Source organism: Salvelinus sp. IW2-2015, linkage group LG34 (assembly GCF_002910315.2).
Source record: "Salvelinus sp. IW2-2015 linkage group LG34, ASM291031v2, whole genome shotgun sequence".
In the NCBI taxonomy this organism is placed as follows: domain Eukaryota; kingdom Metazoa; phylum Chordata; class Actinopteri; order Salmoniformes; family Salmonidae; genus Salvelinus; species Salvelinus sp. IW2-2015.
Window position 1 is genome coordinate 2,383,728 of NC_036873.1, and position 23,746 is coordinate 2,407,473.

The following is a 23,746-nucleotide window of genomic DNA, read 5'->3' on the forward strand; positions in this document are numbered from 1 at the left end:
GTGTTTCCCCATCTCTACTACATTTGAGTCCTATACTGTAGTTATAGAATGACTTCACTGTTGTTAAACACATCATGGTGGACATAAATATGATGTGGGTAAAAATAGTCAAAAGTCATCATCAGACAAACCTGACTAAACTATTTTGACGTGTACATCAGGTGTTTGTTAGTGTGTGGGTATGTGTAGGTATATTTAGTAAGTGTATATTAGTTATAAAGTGCTCTTGGGTGTATGTAGAATAGGGTGAGATCAGATGTGATGTATACTAAAGACAGTTTCAATGAAAGTCAGAGTGAAAAGTCCCATTTTGTGTTTATTGAACATAAACAAGTGTTAAATACACCATATGAAAACCACACATACACGTCTCAACTAAAAATATGCATGAACTTTAAAAAATTAGGTAGTTTAATGGAAGTAATCAAATAGGCATTTGTGAACATATATCCTACACAGTACAAACACAATATGTATCAGACTTTTTAGGCTTATATACCTTATATATCACCCAATGTCTGGATGCAATATTCTACCCAGGAATATTCAAATCTGTTACTCTTGTTATTCCAAATTCATCTGTGGATCTTTTCCGCTGACAATACAAATTAAATATTTGTCTATAATGCAGGACTTGATCTAAACCTCAGAAGCTATTGAGTGGAAGGGTTACTTTCTATGTTATAGAGTGGAATGTTTTTTCTGCTGGTGTATCCTGAGGTAGCTCCTCTCTGAGAACCTCTTCCTGCAGTGTGTACAGGCGAACGGCCTCTCTCCCGTGTGGACTTTCAGGTGCATTTTCAGTTTGTCCAGGCGGGAGAACCTCTTCTCACACTGGGGGCAGCTGTAGGGTTTCTCCCCTGTGTGGACCCTCTGGTGCCTCTTCAGGTCACCAGCCTGGGCGAAGCACATGTGACACTGGTTACAGCTGAAAGGTTTCACCCCTGTGTGGAACCTCTGGTGAATCTCCACCTTCTGGAGGCAGCTGAAGCCTTTGTTACAGAACATGCAGAGGAACCGTTTCTCTTTACTACTGTCTGATGTTGCTCCCCCTTCCCGAGCCTGGGCTCTAGCCCTGTTTGAGTTCAATACCTGATCGAAAAGGCTGTGTGAATCGAAAGGCCCCATTGATGTGGACACTGGGTCCCGATCCCTGAGTGTGTGTAAAGGGGAGTGGGTCGCAACATTTGGATTTGTCTCTAAACTTTCCCTGTAATCTAAGAAGTCTCTTTCTTGTGAGTGTCCGTCACCTAGGTGACTATCTGCATTCCATGTGAGAGAAATGTCGYCCTCCATTTTCACAGTCACTTCATCAACGACTATAACCTCCCCTTTCTTATCTAGGCACCCTTCAGAGTATACACTACTAGTGTACCGGTTCCACCCCCCTCTAGACAGATCATTCTGTGTCTCTAAACACAAGGATATGTTACCAGGGTCCATCTCTGTAGAGTAAGAACAAGACGGATCATCAACACCAGTGTCTAACGCATCACCATCTCCACGGGATTGAACCGTCTTCTGGCTCTGGTGAAATACCGGTAAGTATTCGGAACCGGGAGCAGGAGGACAGCCGAGTGGCCCCAGTCTCTCTGGGTCTGATCTGTGGTCAGTTCCTGTGTGTAATAGCCTGTGTGTTTCAGTTACTGTCTTGGTRTTGGTCTCTGACTTGAGGGCGGAGTTCGRCATTCCACTGACCTCCGTGATGCAGTGTCGGATCCTGGGCTGGGCAGGGGAGGTGGGGTCCTCCGTGGCTACAGGGGGCGCACCAGATGCTGCTCCAGTCTGGATGTCTCTGCTGTGCCATGGGTCCTCCTCTCCTTCAGACCTCTCCTGCTTGACCCCAGGACCTGCAGCCTCTGCATCTTCAGACTGACACATGAAGAGAGGAGTTTATTACCGGTACATGAGTTGAATTGGATAACAATGTCGTAGGGAATGCGCTCTAACCTCTATCACGATAACGTGCTGGGTTGAGGTTCCACTCCCCTCATCAACAGTGATTGGTTGGTCATCTCTCCATGTATTGTGTCCCGCTGGCTTCACAAAGCTCCTGTGGCCTCCAGTGAGATGTCCTTCACCTGAGAGAGAGATTGGGGGGAAAGAGGTGGTTAGTTTAGCTACTGTCAATGCTCAACAATATACTTATTGACACTGTCTAGCCAATGCAAGGATGTAAGGTAACACTTCTCATAACTTCTTGATATACTATTTATTGATTGATGTATTATGTTCCATGCATCACATTGTTTTCATTGAGTAAATAATAGGAAATGCAGTACATCAAGAATTTGGTTAGAATATCATTGTGTCTTTGCGCCAAGTTAGCTAAGTAATCAGGGGACTTATTGCATACAATCCAAAAACTGACCAAGACCCAATTCTGGTTAACACATTTGAACACATGAGCAGAGGGGAACGCTGTGATGCCGCACTCACATCGTGACGTATTTTACTACGCCGTACGTCATCTTCACGTAATCTCGTTCCACTACTGGACGGAGACAATGGCCTTTTCTCCACAATTTCAATCAGGCAAATGAGGTTTACAGGTGGAWCCCAAAATAAATGTGTAATGTGATAAAAAACAAATTATGTTAGCTGTGCAAGACATTTTATAGATAAAAGGACAAGTAGCATATCGTTCTTAAATGTGTGCATGCTTTTCTCCTCTGAAAATACAATAGCTGTTTCAAAGGGGGTGTGGGAGGTAAAGGCAATTTCTATAGGCAATCACATAGAGAAGTGCGATTAGACAATYCCTAAAACACTTTAGTCCTCACCTTTGTGCACAAGACATCAATTGAATTATATTTAAAAAATATATATATAATCACTCACAGCCAAAGATATTAACATTTTATATTCACCCAATGCCTGCCATGTTTTTGGATGACGTCGTYGCTGCTCCCTATCTGCTAGTGCGCATGTGATGTTAGTCTGTATAAACCGGGAAAACTACGGTCAGACATTTTAGATACAGTCTCCAGTTCTTATTATACGTCAGTGATTGACACGCTCCACTTATCGGTTTCCGGATCACAGGGGAGAGAGACAACGATTATGGATATACTGACAAGATACACATCTCTCCGCCCTAACAATGGGAGTTGTTGTCCACAAAGCGGCACCGAGGGCTGTCTAGCTCCCAACTATCCTTTCTTTGGATTGGTGGATACGTCTCATTATTGTAATCTTTTTTTGAATATTCGATGAGGTTTGTTGACGTCAACCGCCAGTATTCAATGGAGAGAGAAGCTACGCTACTAGCCTCATTACATTTATAATAGCCATCTCGAGGCAATTACGATATAAAAAAAAAAATTCTCCCAAAGTTGCCGGGATGTCACGTCGTACTTACACTCGTAACACCTTAAGCATTACGAAGGTTCTATTCGACCAAATAAAACWCACGTAGCAAATAAAGCATAACATTTTTTGTTGGCAAAATTCAACACTATCATTGACCTCCCTACAAAAACTCATTGCTTGGTGGGCGAAAATGATCAAACGCCACCTACTGGAGGGAGACAGATTTTCCTCCGAGTTGGGCCTCTCTCTTCCCCTCTGTCAGATGCCAAGCAGTTGCCATACTAAACGGTGATGCAGCCAGTCAAGATGCTCTCAATAGCACAGCTGTAGAACTTTGAGTATCTGARGGCCCATGCCAAATCTTTTCAGTCTCCTGAGGGAGAAGAGGCATTATCGTGCCTACTTCACAGCTGGGTTGGTGTTTGAGGACCATGATAATTCCTTAGTGTTGTGGACACCGAAGAACTTGAAACTCCACTACAGCCCTGTCAATGAGAATGGGAGCGTTTTGGGCCTCTGTTTCTTGTAGTCCACAATCAGGTCCATTGTCTTGCTGACGTCGAGGGAGAGGTTTCCAGGTCACTGACCTCATCCCTATAGGCTGTAGTGTTGTCACGATACCAACATTTTACAAATGATACCAGGCCAAGTATCGCAATACCACGGCAGAAAAATTCAGTGGCCTAGAGTCCTGTTCGCTCCGTCCCCGCCAATGCTTGTTCCCGTTTTCTAGACGTTATGCACGTGCTACACAAAAAAACCTGTCACTGATATTCACACTTCTACTCAACACATATTGAATTTTACAGTTTTCTTTGCTGTAAAGCTGCACACATGCCTGTCGCAAAGCCGTTTTTCTTCTCTGGCACTGCTGTGTGACACAGAACTTGCAGAGCCTACCCAGACTGGCCTATGCACTGGTTATACCAAGGATGAAATTATATACAATGTATCAACTTTGCTCACTTTCTGAGCTGCTCCAATGTATAAAATGTACAAATGTAAAAACATATAACTGATCAGGGACTGCATCACAGCTAAATTCTATTTTAAAAAATGGAAGAAAAGATGAACATTAAGAGCAGATGGAGAGAAGCAGGTAAGTGATGGCTGGAATGGGATTGGCTGATTAGAAGTCACTAGTTGCTAAATTCCTCTTGCCACTACGCTATATTTGACTGGGTAAATAACTTTATTTTGAGTTCATGTGGACCCAGTGACTCAGACTTGAGCACTTCGAGTCCCAGTGCCCGAGTCCTGGGCCAACTTCAGCCACAGCAACTCGTGACTCGACTTGTGACTCGAGCACAGGGGAATCAAGGTTTAGTGACTCTACTACATCACTGGGCGAAACACTGCTCTGCGCTTCTGTGTGTATTTTTGTTTTGTATGTAATGTGTATTATCTATGTAGCCTGAATTAGGAATTTACATGGCCAGATAATTCTTATATAATTAGGGGTGAAAGTAGATTTAATTTATTCCCAGTATGGACGAGCTTAGTCATAGAATTAAATATAGAATCTCTGTTAATTCAATAGGATCTCTGTGGGCGTAGTTGTAAAGATCTGCTATTTAACTTTTAAAATGTATCACATTTATTTGTGGTATAAACACAACCAGTCATGTTTTCATCTGATCAGTGGAGGCTCATCAGGAGGAAGGGGAGGACCATCCTCCTCAGTGAATTTCATTWAAAAAAATTAAAACCTGAAAAAAGTTTACCTTTTAAGATAAAACTATACTAAATATATTCACATCTTACCAAATAATTGATTATAAAACACTGTTTTGCAATGAAGGTCTACAGTAGCCTCAACAGCACTCTAAGGTAGCACCATGGTGTAGCCGGAGGACARCTAGTTTCCGTCCTCCTTCCGTCCTCCTCTTCAATACAAAACCTAGGAAGCTCATGGTTCTCACCCCCTTCCATAGATCACAGTAATTATGACAACTTCCAGAGGATATCCTCCTGCCTATCAGAGCTCTTGCAGCATGAACTGACATGTCCTCCCAATCAAAGGATCAGAGAATGAATCTAGTACTGAAAGCATAAGCTACAGCTAGCTAGCACGGCAGTACATAAAATGTGTTGAGTAGTTGACTCAAAGAGAGAAAGACAATAGTTGGACAGTTTTGAACTAATACATTTCTTCAAAAATGAAGGAGAAGCAAGAAAGAGAGAGATATTTCGTATTTCCCCCCCCCCATTTTCACTTAGCTAGCGAATGCAAACAGCTCAAACAGCGAGGGATGCCATTTTAGCTAGCTGGCTATGGCTAGCCAACACTAGCATTCCCAAGTCAAGGTAAGCTTTTGGCTTTAATTTAATGCCACGAGGCCCGCCAGTGTAACTGCTAAACTTCTTGCCAACTGTACACTGTACTGCATGATTGAAGCGGGTTTAACACGTTAGTTCTAGTAGCTATGTTGACAATGAAGTAGGCTGTTTGTAGCGGTTATGATATGAAGGTTTGGCTTGGAAAGGTTTTGTTGTCCGGTCACACAGCCTGGGTCACAGACAGCTGATGTATTGTACACTAAAGCCTGCAAGCAAAGCGCGTAGATGCGAAAAGGAATTAACGAGCAGTGATCATGCTGTTTGTATGCGGCTGCTATGAAAGTGAACTGTGTTTGCGTGTGATCAGGGGTGTACTCGTTCTGCCGATTCCGTTGAAAAACGTTTCTTCAACGGAAGCAAGCGGAACGGGGATAAACATACCTGAATTTGTACAAAAGAAACTCTCATTTGCAACTGTTGGATTAATGATTACACCCTAGATCAGCTAAATGCAAGCAGGAGTGTGCAAGGTGGTATTGAATGTGTCACTGTCTGTCACCTTGATTACTCAAAGTGTTTCTCTCGACCTGTGCACCTACGTTGTAAACTTTCATTCATAGGCAAGGTTGTAGCAACCTCATGATGGGTGTAGGGAACATTTGAGTATCATGTAGTAACCTAAACCTATTGAAGTTACATTGAGCAGGGTGAAAGGAATATGAATGACAGTCACCCAATATGCTATAAAATAAATAAGGCAATGATCAACAGTTTCCCGTGTGTATCAAGAATGGTCCACCACCCAATGGACATCCAGCCAAGTTGACACAACTGTGGGAAGCATTGGAGTAAATATGGGGAAGCCTCCCAGGGGAATGCTTGACACCTTGAGTCCATGCCCCAACAAATTGAGGCTGTTCTGAGGGCAAACATTTGGAAGGTGTTCCTAATGTTTTGTACACACTGTATATGTTTGTCATATTTCTGCTGTTGGGAAGAGAATAGGACATTATGCAGAAAAAGATGTTGGTAGGACAAGGCTCTGTATGTGCACATGGAAGTCAGTGATTTATGTTTACTGTAGGTTAATGAGGCAATACAAATGTGATGTGACTAAAATGAAAGGGCATTTAGTTGACTAAAATGGCCCACTGTTTTCGTCATTTTGACAATAACTAGACTAAATCATTACTCAAACGACATAAATGTGACTTAATTATATTTTCTAAGACCGAATGATATGTTTGTCAAAATGACTAAAACTAGATTAAATCTGACATTAACACTACACCGCCTGCTAAATGTACCTCTTGCCATTCCTCTGTATCGGTCGAGGATCTTGACACTACTGGGACTGGCGAGGACGCGCTCTCGCATTGTCCTCTCTGCGCGCTCCCGTGCCACCTTCATTTCCAGTAGCTGTAGTTTCCTCCGCAAAGCCCTGCTTTCTTTTTGGCTTTGAGTTATTTCCAAACGAAACACTGCATAGTCGTCGTCTACGAGTTTACAGATGTCTGCCACGGCTGCATTTGCTAGCACCTCCATAATGGAGGCTATTTGAGTGTGAAAAATCATACAGTTAGCCATTGTTAGCAGTTAGACGTTCTAGGTATCGCTAGTCTAGGTAACGCTTGCTAGCTATCAACCAAGTCCGGTCTCCAACGCGAATTAAACACTACCTGAGGTAACTAATGTAATGCTGTGCAGTTAAATTTGTCATATTTTAAGTTCCAGGGTGTTAATAAACGTCTAAATAACAACAAAAACGCTTTCGTGGAATGTGTTCTTGGTCACTTCCGTTTACATTGAAGTAAAAGGATCTTATGGGTTGGCGTCATAGTGCAAAGGGTGTGGTTAATTGAAAAAGTTATGCGCGCTGTTCTTTGAAATACTGCTTATCAAACATCCTATTCATAACCACTATCTTTGAACTAGCCTGTCTCTCTAAAAACAGGTATTTACACAAGCCTGTTTCAAATGACAAGTTAATGAGGGGCATGTGGTTAATTACCCTCTTACCCCAAGACACTTCACATGATAACAATAATATTTTAGCTAAAGAATGGTTCCCAGATATCCACTGCTATGATTTCTCCCCATTGTGGACACTCCTATGTCTGATCAGGTTAGTCAGGAAGGAGAAGCTCTTGTAACATAGTTTGCACTTGAAGGGCTTGTCCTTGGTGTGAATGGTTTGATGCGTCTTCACAGTTTGCATGGGCGAAGCACTTCCCACGCGTAACGCTTGTCTGCGTCAGTCCTCAACTTCCCACATTGTGACGCAATGGAAGCAGGATCCACCACACTCAGGTGGTTAGTCTTTGAGCTCCCTCCTTGACCTCTAGTCATTGTTTGGGTATTGTTAGGATTGTCTGCTGTGTTATAGGCTAGGTACCTATTGTGGTGAACGCCCATCCTGACCCTGTCTGTATTCATAAGGGTAACCATGAGGCAGCTGAGGAAGGCTAGACACAGGCCTTCTATGAACCCAGTCACTAGGCATTAGATGAGACCCTGAAGGAGAAGACAGATTTGCTGACTACCACCAGAGGGGTCTCCCACCACTCTCTGTGAAGGCTGAAGCCCAGGATGACCTGCTCTGATCATCATGGATACTGTGGTGTTGGTATCATAGGAACAGGAGGGTCTATCTCTATCAGCCCCAGGCCCTGCTTCATCTCTGCACTGAGACTGTGAAGAAAAGGGGCTGAGCTGCAGACTGGATCCCTGACTGGAGCCTCTGTCTCTCTGATGACCACCAGGACTGAGGTGGTTCAGTCCACCTGTCCACTGCTTGTGTTCTATGTAGTGGAGTCTCTGTCCCTCTGGGTTGGGTCCTGGTTCTGACTCGGAAAGGAAGAGCAACGGTTCCTGATCCATRGTCCTGATCTGGTGCCAGGGTTTGTGAACAGCCACTTCAGAGGTCCAGTCTCCTGCCAGTAACACTGGATATCAGCAGGTCCTCATGGACTGCAGACTGTAAACAAAGATTTTTCAGAAGATCATATAAAGGTTTATATAATAAACCCTTTGCTGTACATACAGAAACATGACATATTATAAAATGTTAACCACAGTGAAGCGTAACTAACACTGATTCAAGAACCTAACAATATGGAGCTATTGGAGTTTATTATTTGTATATATATAAAAAGGTCCAAACAGTCTGCAATGATACAAAATAACCAAGTTAGTCAGCAGATTCAATGTAGGTTTTAAACAAAATGGCATTAGAATACTTTTTATTGTACAAAACCATACGTGACAAGTAGAATAACTTCTCACTATGGTAACACTTGACCATTTCTGTAAATCTGGTACACTCGCTTTGATCAAATTCATTTTTAGAATACTTTGGAAAAGGTTCAACATTATATAACACACAACTTCATGTCAAATGAACATGAATGCTTTTCTTTCTAAGTCACCCCAAACTTTTGAAAGGTAGTGGATGTTGGCAAACGTTTTATGAAAGAAATAAGGCATGAGAACCTGGGAATTATTGTGTGATAACTAGCTCCTAAGGGCTGTTTCCCCAGCCCTTGGCTTTGCCTTGGGCATAAGAACAGCCCTTAGTCGGGAGTTATCACAGGATAATTCCCTCTCATGCCTTATTGCTGAAACAACATCTAGGTTGCTAAGAGAGATATCCGAATAGTCAGCACCAATTTCAAGTTAAGATAGTTGTTTTATGAGATCGCCAGTGTCTCAAGTATGAGGGCAATTGCACCACTATAGTGCACCACTACAGGACAGCCAGCCGATAGTGGCCGCTAGATCTGCACTATCGTCTAGGTTTGATGTGCGTTCCCGGTAATACACTCGTTTCYCCTGTGGACCGGCTCGTACATAAAGCGTCCTCCATTCAGGCTGCAAAGGCATCATTTTCCTCCTTAACTAGCTTTAAATGGTGAGCCGCGGGGGGGGGATATGTGTACTGACTAAATAAAACAACATTTTCCACCACTATTTTCAGACACCTTAGGATGTTACACACTTGGCTGAATGCGGTGGACAACAATAGTGGTCATTTGGTAGTGCTTTTAGATCAATCACAGTCATAACACATTAAGTTGTTGTATAAATTAACAATATCTGACAATGTATTCCCATTTGAACTTTAGTGTGATTTTAAATGGTTGAAAGCTCAGTGACAACACAGGTGAATACGAAACAAAAAATCTGACAGATTTTTCCATTGGAATTTGGTTTCACTTTTAGATGATTGAAAGCATTGTGATAACACATGGGGAATTCAACAAACTTTTAGCTGTCATTTTGAGTAGGTGAAAATAGATCAATGTACAGTCGTATGAAAAAGTTTGGGCACCCCTCTGAGGCTGCATAATAATTTACTCTATCGTCACAGAAAATGATCACAGTGGCATGCCATTCATTTTCTAATAAAAGCTGAGCACTGGGGTATTGTCCAGACAAACATTTTTAGTGTAGCAATATTAAGTTGTATGAATTTAAATCAGATGTGAAAAATAGGCTATGCAAAAATGTGGGCACCCTTGTCATTCTGTTGATTTGAATACCTGTAACTACTTAGCACTGATTAATTGGAACACACAATTGGTTTGGTGAGCTCATTAAGCCTTGAACTTCATAGACAAGTGCATCCAATCATGAGAAAAGGTATTTAAGGTGGCCAATTGCAAGTTGTTGTTCTCTTTGACTCTCCTCTGAAGAGTGGCAACATGGGGGCCTCAAAAAAACTCTCAAATGACCTGAAAACAAAGATTGTTCAACATTATGGTTTAGAGGAAGGCTACAAAAAGCTATCGCAGAGATTTAAGCTGTCAGTGTCCACTGTGAGGAACATAGTGAGGAAATGGAAGACCACAGGCACAGTTCTTGTTAAGGCCAGAAGTGGCAGGCCAAGTAAAATATCGGAGAGGCAAAGGCGAAGGATGGTGAGAACGGTCAAAAACAGCCCACAGACCACCTCCAAAGACCTACAACATCATCTTGCTGCAGATGTGGTCACTGTGCATCGTTCAACAATTCAGCGCACTTTGCACAAGGAGGAGCTGTATGGGAGAGTGATGCGGAAGAAGCCTTTTCTGCACACACGCCACAAACAGAGTCGCTTGAGGTATGCAAACGCACATTTGGACAAGCCAGCTTCATTTTGGAATAAGGTACTGTGGACTGATGAAACAAAGATTGAGTTATTTGGTCATAACAAGGGACGTTATGTATGGCGGCAAAGAACACAGCGTTCCAAGAAAAACACTTGCTACCCACAGTAAAATTTGGTGGGGGGTTCCATCATGCTGTGGGCGTGTGTGGCCAGTGCCGGTACTGGGAATCTTGTTAAAGTTGAGGGTCGCATGGATTCCACTCAATATCAGCAGATTCTTGGGAATATGTGAAAATCAGTCACAAAGTTGAAGTTACGCCGGCGCTGGATATTTCAACAAGACAACGACCCAAAACACTGCTCAAAATCTACCCGGGCATTTATGCAGAGGAACAAGTACAATGTTCTGGAATGGCCAYCCCAGTCCCCTGAATATCATTGAGAATCTGTGGGATGATTTGAGGCGGGCTGTCCATGCTCGGCAACCATCAAACCTAACTGAACTGGAGATGTTTTGTAAGGAGGAATGGTCCAAAATACCTTCATCCAGAATCCAGACACTCATTAGAGGCTATGGGAAGCATCTAGAGGCTGTTATTTTAGCAAAAGGAGGCTCTACCAAAAATTTGTTGTGATTTTTCTATTGGGGTGCCCAAATTTATGTACCTGTCTAATTTTGTTTTGATGCATATTGCACATTTTCTGTTAATCCAATAAACCTAATTTCACTACTGAAATATTACTGTGTCCATCAGTTATTTGATAGATCAAAATTAAATTGCTGATCCAAACACCCAATTATTTATAAATGGAAATCATGGAAATTGTCAGGGGTGCCCAAACTTTTTCATACGACTGTATCTACCAAATACCAAATATTACCCAATTCTACATGTTGAAATGACGTGGTGTACCCTATTCATGGACCATGTGCATTTTCTGCTGGTGTATCCTGAGGTAGCTCCTCTCTGAAAACCTTTTCCTGCAGTGCGTACAGGGTACAGGTGAACAGCCTCTCTCAAGTGTGGACCTTCAGGTGCATCTTGAGATCGTGCTGGCGTGAGAACCTCTTCTCACACTGGAGACAGCTGTAGGGTTTCTCCCCTGTGTGGACTCTCTGGTGCCTCTTCAGGTTAGACAATTGGGAGAAACTAGCCCGGCACAGGTGGCAGCCAAATGGTTTCTCCCCTGTGTGCATCCTCTGGTGGATCTCCATCTGTTTGGGGAAACTGAAAGCTTTCCCACAGAATGAACACGGGAAGCGCTTCTCTTTGCCACCGGATCTACTGACAGTGTTACTACTACTGTCATTTGTCAATGGGCTTGTGTAGCCATTTAGTGTTGAGGCATTGGCATTGTCTGAGGTCTGGTTTAACAGGAGAGTGTGAGGAGGACGAAGGCCAGGGAGTGTCTGTGATGTCGCAGGGTCCATGTTCCAGTTGATAGATCCTATAGAAGGCAGGCTGAAGGCAGCATCTGTTAGGGGGGTAACCTGAGGTGCCATCAGTCTCTCTGAATCACAACTATAGGAGCAGGACGGAACATCGCTTGCCGAGTCTGTGTCTGTTCTCTCCCGCCACACACGGACACCTCCCCGTACCTGCAGACCAAATCTACGCCTCGCCCTGGTCTCAGCCAGTCTGTTGTCATGGAGACTAAGTTTGGTTGTTGTTTTGTGTTCSACTGTCTTTTTCTGGTTGTGGTTAACAGTGTTGTTCCCCAGCCCAGAGTTGAGGACACTGTCCCATCCACTGACCTCCACTATGTCGCTTCTAGTCCTGTACTGCTCAGTGACATTATCCCCTGGGCCCTTGGCTGCACCCATCTGAGTCTGGGAATCCAAGATGGCCACCCAGTCTCCTCTGTTAGCCTCCAGCCATCCACCTGCAGGAAGAGGTTAGAAAATAGACTTTACAAACATGGCAGAGAAAACTCTATGTATGTAAACATAAGTTATATTGATTTAAGAAAAAACAACCCAGGCAAATTTCTAATCCCAGTTAAGATCTATTTTTGGTATTTGGTAATTTATTAGGAAAAGTATTCTATGTGAAGCTGGTTGAGAGAATGCCAAGAGTGTATAAAGCTGTCATTACTGTACGTAGGCTATATGCATTTCTCCCTTACCTTGCTCCCCCATCTTTAGTCCACTCAACAGATCAATGCTCTCTGGTTCGTCTTCTAATGGCTCCTCTTTGACCAGCAGCAGATCAGGCTTCCCATCCTCCATGTCTACTGACTGTAAGAGATACAGAGTGAGAGGATGTTGGATCAAGAAATCTGATATGAGCACCCTGCTATGGAGCATCTTCTGATTGGACAATGAGGGATTGCAATGAGTACTATGCAAACGTGTTAGTTCATTTGATTACTTGACACCTTTTAATGGTTTGATAATTCAAAGGTATGGTCCCACACATAAAACAACATGTATGAAGACCTAGGCCCGTATCCACAAAGAGTCTCAGAGTAGGAGTGCCGATCTAKGACCTTGCCATATAATCTTATTCATTATGATCTAAAAGGCTAAACTGATCCTAGATCAGCACTCCTACTCCGAGAAGCTATGTGGATACAGACCCTGACCTAATACCATTCAGACAGTAGTTCACAGTGGGCTCACCTCAGTGAGACTGTGTGTGGTCCTGTGCTGCTCAGCTGGTTCCTCTGTGGGTTCAGGAGGAGGTGTAGTTTGGTTGTCCTCCATGACCATGGTCCCCTCAGGGTTCCCCAGACCCTCCTCCTTCACCAGCAACACCTCTGGACCCTCCTCCTCCTGGAAAAGAGAGGTGTTACAGACATACACTCCCCCAGGTACATACACACAGATAATAAACACACTTTAATGATGGATGGGCCATACTTGTGAACATTAGAAACAGTTTAAATTCAAACAGTTGCTCTGTCACAAAATGTGCATCAGCCAATTAAAATCATAAATTTACTTGCACGTGATTTGTAACTGGATTGTAGCTGGTCCCATCAGATAACCTGGTACATGTTAGCCCTATGCTAACCTCACCAGATGACTGATTATTTCCTGGAACAAAATTCCACATCAGCCTATCAAAGATCTTAGACTTTATATCCACCAACAAATTGTATTTCTTAAAATAGGTCAACCCTGGACACCAGGGATATTTTAAACCTACAAATTCAAGGTTGCCTTTTGTTTCGTTGGTCTGAAACGACATATGCCAATATTGCATTGATGCATCCTTGACAAAGCTGTTAGTACTAATGTTAGACAATGTTCAACAATAAAGATGTAGGAGGATTATACAACATGTACGTTTATATTCATACAGTACCAGTCAAAAGTTTGGACACATACTCATTCCAGGGTTTTTCTTTATTTTCACTTTTTTCTACATTATAGAATAATCATAAAGACATTATGAAATGACACATGGAATCATGTAGTTACCAAATCATAATATATTTTATTTTTGAGATTATTTAAAGAAGCCACCCGTTGCCTTGATGACAGCTTTGCACATTCTTGGTATTCTCAACCAGCTTCATGAAGTAGTCACCTGGAATGCATTTCAATTAACAGGTGTGCCTTCTTAAAAAGTTAATTTGTGGAATTTCTTTCCTTCTTAATGCGTTTGAGCCAATCAGTTGTGTTGTGACAANATGTTACACACTTGGCTGAATGCGGTGGACAACAATAGTGGTCATTTGGTAGTGCTTTTAGATCAATCACAGTCATAACACATTAAGTTGTTGTATAAATAAACAATATCTGACATTGTATTCCCATGGTTGAAAGCTCAGTGATAACACAAGTGACAACTAAACCAAAAATCTGACATAGATTTTTCTATTGGAATTTGTTTTTACTTTTCGATGGTTGAAATCATAGTGATAAGACATTGGGAATTCAACAAACAATTAGCTGTTATTTTGAGTAGGTGAAAATAGATTGGAATCTCATTGATCAACCAAGTATCTACCAAATATTAACCAATTCTACATGTTGAAATGACGTGGTGTACCCAGTGGGTATACACTATTCATGGACCATGTGCATTTTCTGCTGGTGTATCCTGAGGTAGCTCCTCTCTGAAAACCTTTTCCTGCAGTGCATACAGGTGAACGGCCTCTCTCAAGTGTGGACCTTCAGGTGCATCTTGAGATCGTGCTGGCGTGAGAACCTCTTCTCACACTGGGGACAGCTGTAGGGTTTCTCCCCTGTGTGGACTCTCTGGTGCCTCTTCAGGTTGGACGAATGGGAGAAACTAGCCCGGCAAAGGTGGCAGCCAAATGGTTTCTCCCCTGTGTGCATCCTCTGGTGGATCTCCATCTGTTTGGGGAAACTGAAGGGTTTTCCACAGAATGAACACGGGAAGCGCTTCTCTTTGCCACCGGATCTACTGACAGTGTTACTACTACTGTCATTTGTCAATGGGCTTGTGTAGCCATTTAGTGTTGAGGCACTGGCATTGTCTGATGTCTGGTTTAACATTAGGAGAGTGTGAGGAGGATGAAGGCCAGGGAGTGTCTGTGTTGTCGCAGGGTCCATGTTCCAGTTGATAGATCCTATAGAAGGCAGGTTGAAGGCAGCACCTGTTAGGGGGTTAACCTGAGGCGCCATCAGTCTCTCTGAATCACAGCTATAGGAGCATGACGGAGCATCGCTAGCCGAGTCTGTGTCTGTTCTCTCTCGCCACATACGGACACCTCCCCATCCCCGCAGACCAAATCTACACCTCACCCTGGTCTCAGCCAGTCTGCTGTCATGGAGACTAAGTTTGGTTGTTGTTTTGTGTTCGACTGTCTGTTTCTGGTTGTGATTAACAGTGTTGTTCCCCAGCCCAGAGTTGAGGACGCTGTCCCATCCACTGACCTCCACTATGTTGCCTCTAGTCCTGGCCTGCTCAGTGACATTGTCCCCTGGACCCTTGGGTGCACCAGTCTGGTTCTGGGAATCCAAGATGTCCACCCAGTCTCCTCTGTTAACCTCCAGCCAACCACCTGCAGGAAGAGTTTTGACTTTACGAACATGGCAGAGAACTCTACATATGGAGTTTTTTTTTGAGTCAAGTTCATATGTTATAGAATTGTATTGATTTGATTTAATGAATGAAGAAAAAGAAAAAACCCAGGCGCATCACTATTCCCAATCAATATCTATTACTGTACGTAGGCTATATGTATTTCTCCCTTACCTTGCTCCCCCATCTTTAGTCCACTCAGCAGATCAATGCTCTCTGGTTCATCTTCTATCGTCTCCTCTTTGACTAGTAGGAGATCAGGCTTCCCATCCTCCATGTCTACTGACTGTAAGAGATACAGAGTAAGAGGATGTTGGATCAATAAATCTGATATGAACACCCTGCTAAGGAGCATCTTCTGATTGGGCAATGAGGGATTGCTGTGAGTACTATGCAAACATGTTAGTTGATTTGATTACTTGACACTCTTTAATGGTTTGAAAATTCAAAAGGTATGGTCCCACACTTAACACAACATGTATGAAGACCTGGGCCCGTATCCACCAAGAGTCTCAGAGTAGGGGTGCTGATCTAGGATCTTTCCATATGATCTTAATCATTATGATCTAAAAGGCTAAACTGATCCTAGATCAGCACTCCTATTCTGAGAGGCTTTGTGGATACAGGCCCTGACCTAATACCATTCAGACAGTAGTTCACAGTGGGCTCACCTCAGTGAGACTGTGTGTGGTCCTGTGCTGCTCAGCTGGTTCTTCTGTGGGTTCAGGAGGAGGTGTAGTCTGGTTGTCCTCCATGACCATGGTCCCCTCAGGGTTCCCCAGACTCTCACACCCCTCCTCCTTCACCAGCAGCACCTCTGGACCCTCCTCCTCCTGGAAGAGAGGTAATACAGATTACACAGACATACACTCCCTCAGGTACGTACTCCCAGAAAATACACACTTTAATGATGGATGGGCCATACTTGTGAACATTAGAAACTAACATTAAATTCAAACAGTTGCTCTGTCACAAAATGTGCATCAGCCAATTCAAATCGTCAATTTACGTGCACGGGATAGAACGCTGGATTGTAGCTGGTCCCATCAGATAACCTGGTACATGTTAGCCCTATGCTAACCTCACCAGATGACTGATTATTTCCTGGAACAAAATTCCACATCAGCCTATCAAAGATCTTAGGCTTTATATCCACCAACAAATGGTATTTCTTAAAATAGGTCAACCCTGGACACCAGGGATATTTTAAACCTACAAATTCAAGGTCGCCTTTTGTTCCGTAACAACATGCCAATATTGCATTGATGCATCCTTGACAAGGCTACTATCTGTTAGTACTAATGTTAGACACGGTTCAGCAATAAAGATGTGGGTTCTACAACATGAAAGTTAATATTCATTCATCGTTTTAAAAAAAGGTTGAAGATGCTTRTGGTCTTGTCAAATAGTTGTAATTTACCCTTACTGCCATCACTAATTGGTGGTGTAATCCACTAAGGCAGTAAACCCAGAGATGGCAAGGTATGATGGCCGTGAGTTCGAATCCCCCTCTGGGCAAGGATTTAATTTGAGGAAAAAGCACTCCACTGTGGGCCCTCGACTGAAAAAGTAGATTATAAAATGCATCTAAAACATTGTAAATGTAGCCTACAATTCTATGTAATATAGTAGCAACGATTATTTATGTAGCAGTGCCAGTAGCCTGTGTGTCGGTCAGCAACAAGAAGCTACTCATAAAATGTATTGGTAATCTTCACCTTTACAAGGTTCACCTTTACAAGGTTTTGCCTGCACTTCTCCTCTTCACACATTTAATGTAAGCCTAATATCTAGCATCTTACTTTCAGTTGTCTCTATGACTATGAACACACCCTGAAAGCAGTGAGTGGTTGTGTTACCACCTTATTAATAGGCCTACAGCGTGCAGTAGGATGCGTTGATTAGTTGATTGACAGGTGTATTGAAGAACAGGGCCGGTCCAAGGCATAAGCGGCCTGCGCCCCATGGCAAAATGTGTAGAATTACAGCAACTTTAAAACTGAAATTCTCTCTCTGCCAAACAAATCTCGCTTAGGGCCCCCAAAAGCTAGGACCGGCCCTGCTTTAGAAGATAAACGATAAACTTTCCTCTAGTGTGGATGCTCGCCAACGTGCGTTTGAGTCCGGACTGGTGATCAACTTTAAAAAAATAACTAACACTGTTACTGCAATACTGCCATCAGTAGGAGGATAATGAGAGTGCTTGACTTTAAGGTCACTCTTATGCTAGTGTTTGTTCACCTCAATCTACGTCAACATTTATAATTGGCTGATGCAGAACTTGTTCCAGGAAATAATCACTGTTATCTGGTGAGGTTAACATAGGACTAACATGTAGAAGGTTATCTGATGAGACCAGATACAATTTTGGGCTCCCGAGTTGCGCAGTGGTCTAAGGCACTGCATCTCAGTGCTAGAGGCGTCACTACAGGCCCGATCCCAGGCTGTATCACAACCGGCCGTGATCGGGAGTCCCATAGGGCGGGTTAGGTGAGGGTTTGGCCGGGGTAGACAGTCATTGTAAAATAAGAACTTGTTCTTAACTGACTTGCCTAGTTAAATAAATAAATAAACAATAACCTACTATCACGTGCAAGTAAATCAATGATTTTATTTAGCTAATGCGCAGAAACAGAGCAACTGTTGAAATTTAAACAGTTTCTAATGTTCACAAGTATGGCCCCGGAGTGTTTACCCATCCCCACTACGTTTGAGTCCTATACTGTTGTTACAGAATTACTTCGTAGTTGTTAAACCCATCATGGTGGACATAAATATGATGTTGTGGGTAAAAATAAGTCAGTTATCATAAGTCAAAAGTCAGACAAACCTGACTAAACTATTTTGACGTGTACAGTAGGTGTTTGTTAGTGTGTGGGTATGTGTAGGTATATTTAGTAAGTGTATATATTGGTTATAAAGCGCCGTCAGGGGTTTGCAGAATAGAGTCTCAATAAAAGTCTTAGAAAAGTCCCATTGTGTTTATTAAACAAACAAATGTTAAATACACCATATGAAAACCACACATACACATGTCTCTCTGCGTACCTGGCAGACATCTCAGCTTGGATGTCTGCCCACCACCTCAAGCTCAACCTTGACAAGATGGAACAGCTCTTCCTCCCGGGGAAGGCCTACCCCGCTCCAAGGTTCATGCTCTACAACATCCGTAGAGTACGACCCTTACTCACACAAGAAGCAGAGCAGGCCCTAATCCAAGCAGTTGTCATTTCCAGTCTACACTTCTGAAACTCTCTGTTGGATGGGCTCCCCTCCTGTGCCATCAAACCCCTGAAACTTATCTAGAACGCTTCAGTCCGCCTCCCATGTCACCCCGCTTCTCGGCACACTCCACTGGCTTCCAGTCGAAGTTCGCATCCACTACAAGACCACGATGGTTGCCTACAGAGCAGCAAGGTGAACTGCCCCTCCCTACCTTCAGGCTATGCTCAAATCCTACACCCCAATCTAAGCACTCCATTCTGCCACCTCTGGTCTCTTCACCGTCCCACCCTTACGAGTGGTCAGCTCGCTGTCAAAGCTCTTCTCTGTCTTGACACCCCAATGATGGAACCAGCTTCCCCCTGAAGCTAGAACAGCGTCTTCCTACTAGCACTGACTTTGCTGACAAGTTCTTTATTTAGGGAAATGTACTTGCTACGACTGTGTTACGTGGTTGTTTAGCCCAGCTTTCTTAAAATGAACGCATTAACTGTAATTCACTGTGGATAAGAGTGCCTGCTAAATTACTAAAATGTACATTTCAAATATGTCTCAATCTGTATGAACATCATATAGCCTACACAGTACAAAACACAATATGTAACAGACTTTTTAGGCTTATTTATGCCTTATATATCACAATGTCTGGATGCAATATTCTACCCAGGAATATTCTACACTGAAATCTGTTACTCTCACTATTCTAAATGCATCTGTGGATATTTTCTGCTGACAGTGAAAATTAATCTTTGTCTATAATGCAGGATTTGATCTAAACGTCAGAAGCTATTGAGTGGAATGGTTACTTTCTATGTTATAGAGTGGAATGTTTTTTCTGCTGGTGTATCCTGAGGTAGCTCCTCTCTGAGAACCTCTTCCTGCAGTGCGAACAGCCTTTTTCCCGTATGGACCTCCAGATGCATCTTTAGCTTGTTCTAGTGGGTGAACCTCTTCTTACACTGGGGGTACCCTTAGGGTTTTCCCTTGTGTGGACCCTTTGGTGCCTCTTCAGGCTGGACGAGTGGGAGAAGCGCATCTGACACTGGGTACAGCTGAATGGTTTCTCCCCTGTGTGAACCCTCTGGTGCCTCTTTAAGTCACCAGCCTGGGTGAAGCGCATGTGACACTGGGTACAGCTGAAGGGTTTCACCCCTGTGTGGACCCTCTGGTGGATCTCCACCTTCTGGATGCAGCTGAAGCCTTTGTTACAGAACATGCAGAGGAACCGTTTCTCTTTACTATTGCCTGATGTGGCTCTCCCTCCCTGAGCCTGCGCTCTAGCCCTGTTTGAGTTCAATAACTGATCAAAAAGTACATGGCGGCCGTGTGAATTGGAAGGCCCCATCAACGTGGACACTGGGTCTCGATCCCTAAGTGTGTGTAAAGGGGAGTGGGTCGTGACATTTGGATTTGTCTCTAAGCTTTCCCTATAATCTAAGAAATCTCTACCTTGCGAGTGTCCTTCTCCTGAGGGAGTCTCGTCTACATTCAATGTCAGAGGAACATCGCCCTCCACTTTTACAGTCACCTCATCTAMRACTATAACYTCCCCTTTCTTATCTAGGCACCCTTCAGAGTATACACTACTACTGTACTGGTTCCAGTCCCCTCTAGACAGATCAGTCTGTGTCTCTAAACCCAAGGGCATCTCTGTAGTGTAAGAACAAGACAGATCACTGCCAGCATCTAACGCGTCACCTGAGTCTCGATGGGAATTAACCTGAGCTCGAGGGCGGTTCAAGTTATCGTAAAGTAAATACTCTGAGCCGGGAGCAGGAGGACAGCCCAGTTTCTCTGGGTCTGACCTGTGGTCAGATCCTGTGTGTAAAAGTCTTTGTGTTACAGATAACGTCTCTGTGTCCGTCTCTGACTTGAGGACGGCGTTCGGAGTTCCACTGACCTCCGTGATTCTGAGTCGGGTCCTGGGCTGGGGAGCGGTGGTGGTGAGGTCCTCCATGGCTACATGGGACGCTCCAGTCTGGATGTCTCTGCTGTTCCGTGGGTCCTCGTCTCCTTCAGACCTCTCCAGCTTGACCCCAGGACCAGCAGCATCTGCATCTGCAGACTGACACAAGAAGAGAGGAAGTTATTACCAGTAAATTTGTTTAATTGGATAACAATATCTCAGGGAAGTTTCACAAGCTCCCATATGTTAGATATGTAAGGATGAACATGTAAGCAAATTAATAGCCGAGGGGAGCCATTTGAAGTACTGTAAAGTCTAATGTTACACTAAGACAGTAACCTCGATCACGATAACATGCTGGGTTGAGGTTCCACTCCCCTCATCAACAGTGATTGGTTGGTCATCTCTACACACGTTATGTGCCGCTGGCTTCACAAAGCTCCTGTGGCCTCGAGTGAGGTGTCCTTCACCTGAGAGAGTGATTGGGGGAAAGGAGTGGTTAAGTTAGGTACTGTCAATGCTCAATGCTATATTATACACTATTGAAACTGTCTAGGATGGAAGGTAACACTTCTTATAACTTCTTGATATACTATTTATTGTTCCATGCATCATGTTATTTTAATTGAGTTTGACAACAGGACATGCAGTAAATCCAGAATCTGGTTAGAATATAATATTTTGTCCTAGTGCAAGAAGCCTGGTCCCAAAAAATTGTTTTGGTTGTTGCAAGATGGCTAGGTAAACAGGGCAAGTATTGCATACTATCCAAACACTGACCAAGATCCAATTCTGGGTCACACATCTGAACACATGCGCAGAGAGTAACGGGGCGACAGCCTCCGCCTTCGGCAACATCAAAATGTACCTCTTGCCAATCCTCTATATCGGTCGAGGAGTTTTACACTACTGGGACGACTAGCGAGGACGCGGTCTCGTGCCATCTTCAGTTCCAGCAGCTGTAGTTTCCTCCGCAATCCCCGGTTTTCTTTATGGCTTTGAGTCATTTCCAAACGAAACACTGCATAGTCGTCGTCCACGATTTTACAGATGTCTGCCACGGCTGCATTTGCTAGTACCTCCATGATGGAGGCTATTTGAGTGTGAAAAACCATACAGTTAGCCATTGTTAGCAGTTTTAGGTAACGCTTGCTAGCTATCAACCAAGTCCTGTCTCCAACGCGAATTAAACACTACCTGAGGTAACTAATGTAATGCTGTGCAGTTAAATGAGTCATATTTTGAGTTCCAGGTTGGTAATAAGCGTCTAAATAACAACAAAAACGCTTTCGTGGAATGTGTTCTTGGTCACTTCCGTTTACACTGAAGTAAAAGGATCTTATGGGTTGATGTCATAGTGCAAAGGGTGTGGTTAATTGAAAAAGTTATGCGCGCTGTTCTTTGAAATACGGTACTGCTTATTACGTTATACATCAAATCTCCTATTCATGATCACTATATTTCAAGGTCAGACGAGACTTGTTTAGAAATAATTATGTTAGCAAGAATAGAGTAGAAAATAATGACTTTATTACGTCTACTAAGTAAGGTAACTATTCAGTTGTGCTTGAACTAGCCTAGGTTTACAGTCTCTAAAAACAGATTTACACAAGCCTGTTTCAAATGACAAGTTAACAAAGGATTAATCAGGGGTATGTGGTTAATTACCCCAAGACACTTCACGTGATAACTATAATATTTTAGCTAAAGAATAGTTCCCGGATATCCCCTGCGTACATCTCAAGCCACACTGCTACAATTTCTCCCCGTTGTGGACACTCCTATGTCTGATAAGGCTAGTCAGGAAGGAGAAGCTCTTGTAACACAGTTTGCACTTGAAGGGCTTGTCCTTGGTGTGAACGGTTTGATGAGTCTTCACATAGTACGCATGAGCGAAGCGTTTTCCACATGTGGGGCAGGCGTACGGCTTGTCGGCGTCAGTCGTAATGCTCGACTTCCCACATTGTGACGCAATGACACCAGAGGTGGTAGAAGCAGGAGCCACCACCCTCAGGTGGTTAGTCTTTGAGCTCCCTCCTTGACCTCTAGTCATTGTTTGTGTGTTGTTGGTATTGTGTGCTGTGTTATAGGCTAGGAACCTCTCATGGTGAACGCCCATCGTGACCCTGTCTGTATTTGTGGGGTAACCATGAGGTAACTGAGGAAGGCTAGACTCAGGTCTTCTATGAACCCAGTCACTAGGCATTAGATGAGACCCTGAAGGAGAAGACAGATTTGCTGATAGACTACCACCAAGGGGGTCTCCCACTACTCTCTGTGAAGGCTGAAACCCAGGATGACCTGCTCTGTTCATCATGGATACTGTGGTGTTTGTATCATAGGAACAGGAGGGTCTATCTCTATCAGCTCTGTCTCTCTGAAGACCATCAGGACTGTGGTGGTTTAGTCCACCTGTCCACTGCTTGTGTTCTATGTAGTGGAGTCTCTGTCCCTCTGGGTTGGATCCTGGTTCTGACTCGGAAAGGAAGAGCAACGGTTCCTGATCCATGGTCCTGATCTGGTGCCAGGGTTTGTGACCAGCCGCTTCATAGGTCCAGTCTCTTCTGCCAGTAACATCAGATATCAGTAGGTCCTCATGGACTGGAGACTGTAAATAAAGATTGTTCAGAAGAGCATATAAAAGGTTTATATAAGAAACTCTTTCCTGTCCACAAAAACATGACAAGATATCAAATGTTAACCACAGTCAAGCCCATCTCTAATACTGTGATTCAAGAACCTAACAATATGGAGCTATTGGGAGTTATATATATAACTCAGCAAAAAAAGAAACGTCCTCTTACTGTCAACTGCGTTTATTGTCAGCAAACTTAACATATGTAAATATTTGTATGAACATAAGATTCAACAGACAAACTGAACAAGTTCCACAAACATGTGACTAACAGAAATGGAATAATGTGTCCCTGAACAAAG

General features: G+C 43.3%; 2 protein-coding genes across 2 annotated transcripts in view; both read right to left on the bottom strand.

Annotated features, from left to right (window-relative positions):
• Positions 1-298: 298 nt before the first annotated feature.
• The window catches only part of LOC111958311 (uncharacterized), a 206,519-nt gene continuing 183,071 nt past the window's right edge, over positions 299-23,746 (bottom strand). Inside the window, exons 7-13 of the mRNA XM_070437235.1 lie at positions 23,222-23,417; positions 21,149-21,279; positions 20,804-20,968; positions 13,305-13,457; positions 12,809-12,920; positions 11,796-12,565; positions 299-966 (exon numbers count right to left, since the gene is read on the bottom strand). Coding sequence (XP_070293336.1) covers positions 682-966; positions 11,796-12,565; positions 12,809-12,920; positions 13,305-13,457; positions 20,804-20,968; positions 21,149-21,279; positions 23,222-23,417 — 1,812 coding nt within the window. The 3' untranslated portion in view covers positions 299-681. The remainder of the gene's footprint in view (positions 967-11,795; positions 12,566-12,808; positions 12,921-13,304; positions 13,458-20,803; positions 20,969-21,148; positions 21,280-23,221; positions 23,418-23,746) is intronic.
• Positions 299-23,746, bottom strand: part of LOC112067934 (uncharacterized) — an 80,070-nt gene continuing 56,622 nt past the window's right edge. Inside the window, exon 7 of the transcript XR_011474807.1 lies at positions 299-499. The gene's annotated coding sequence lies outside the window, so the exon portion shown is untranslated. The remainder of the gene's footprint in view (positions 500-23,746) is intronic.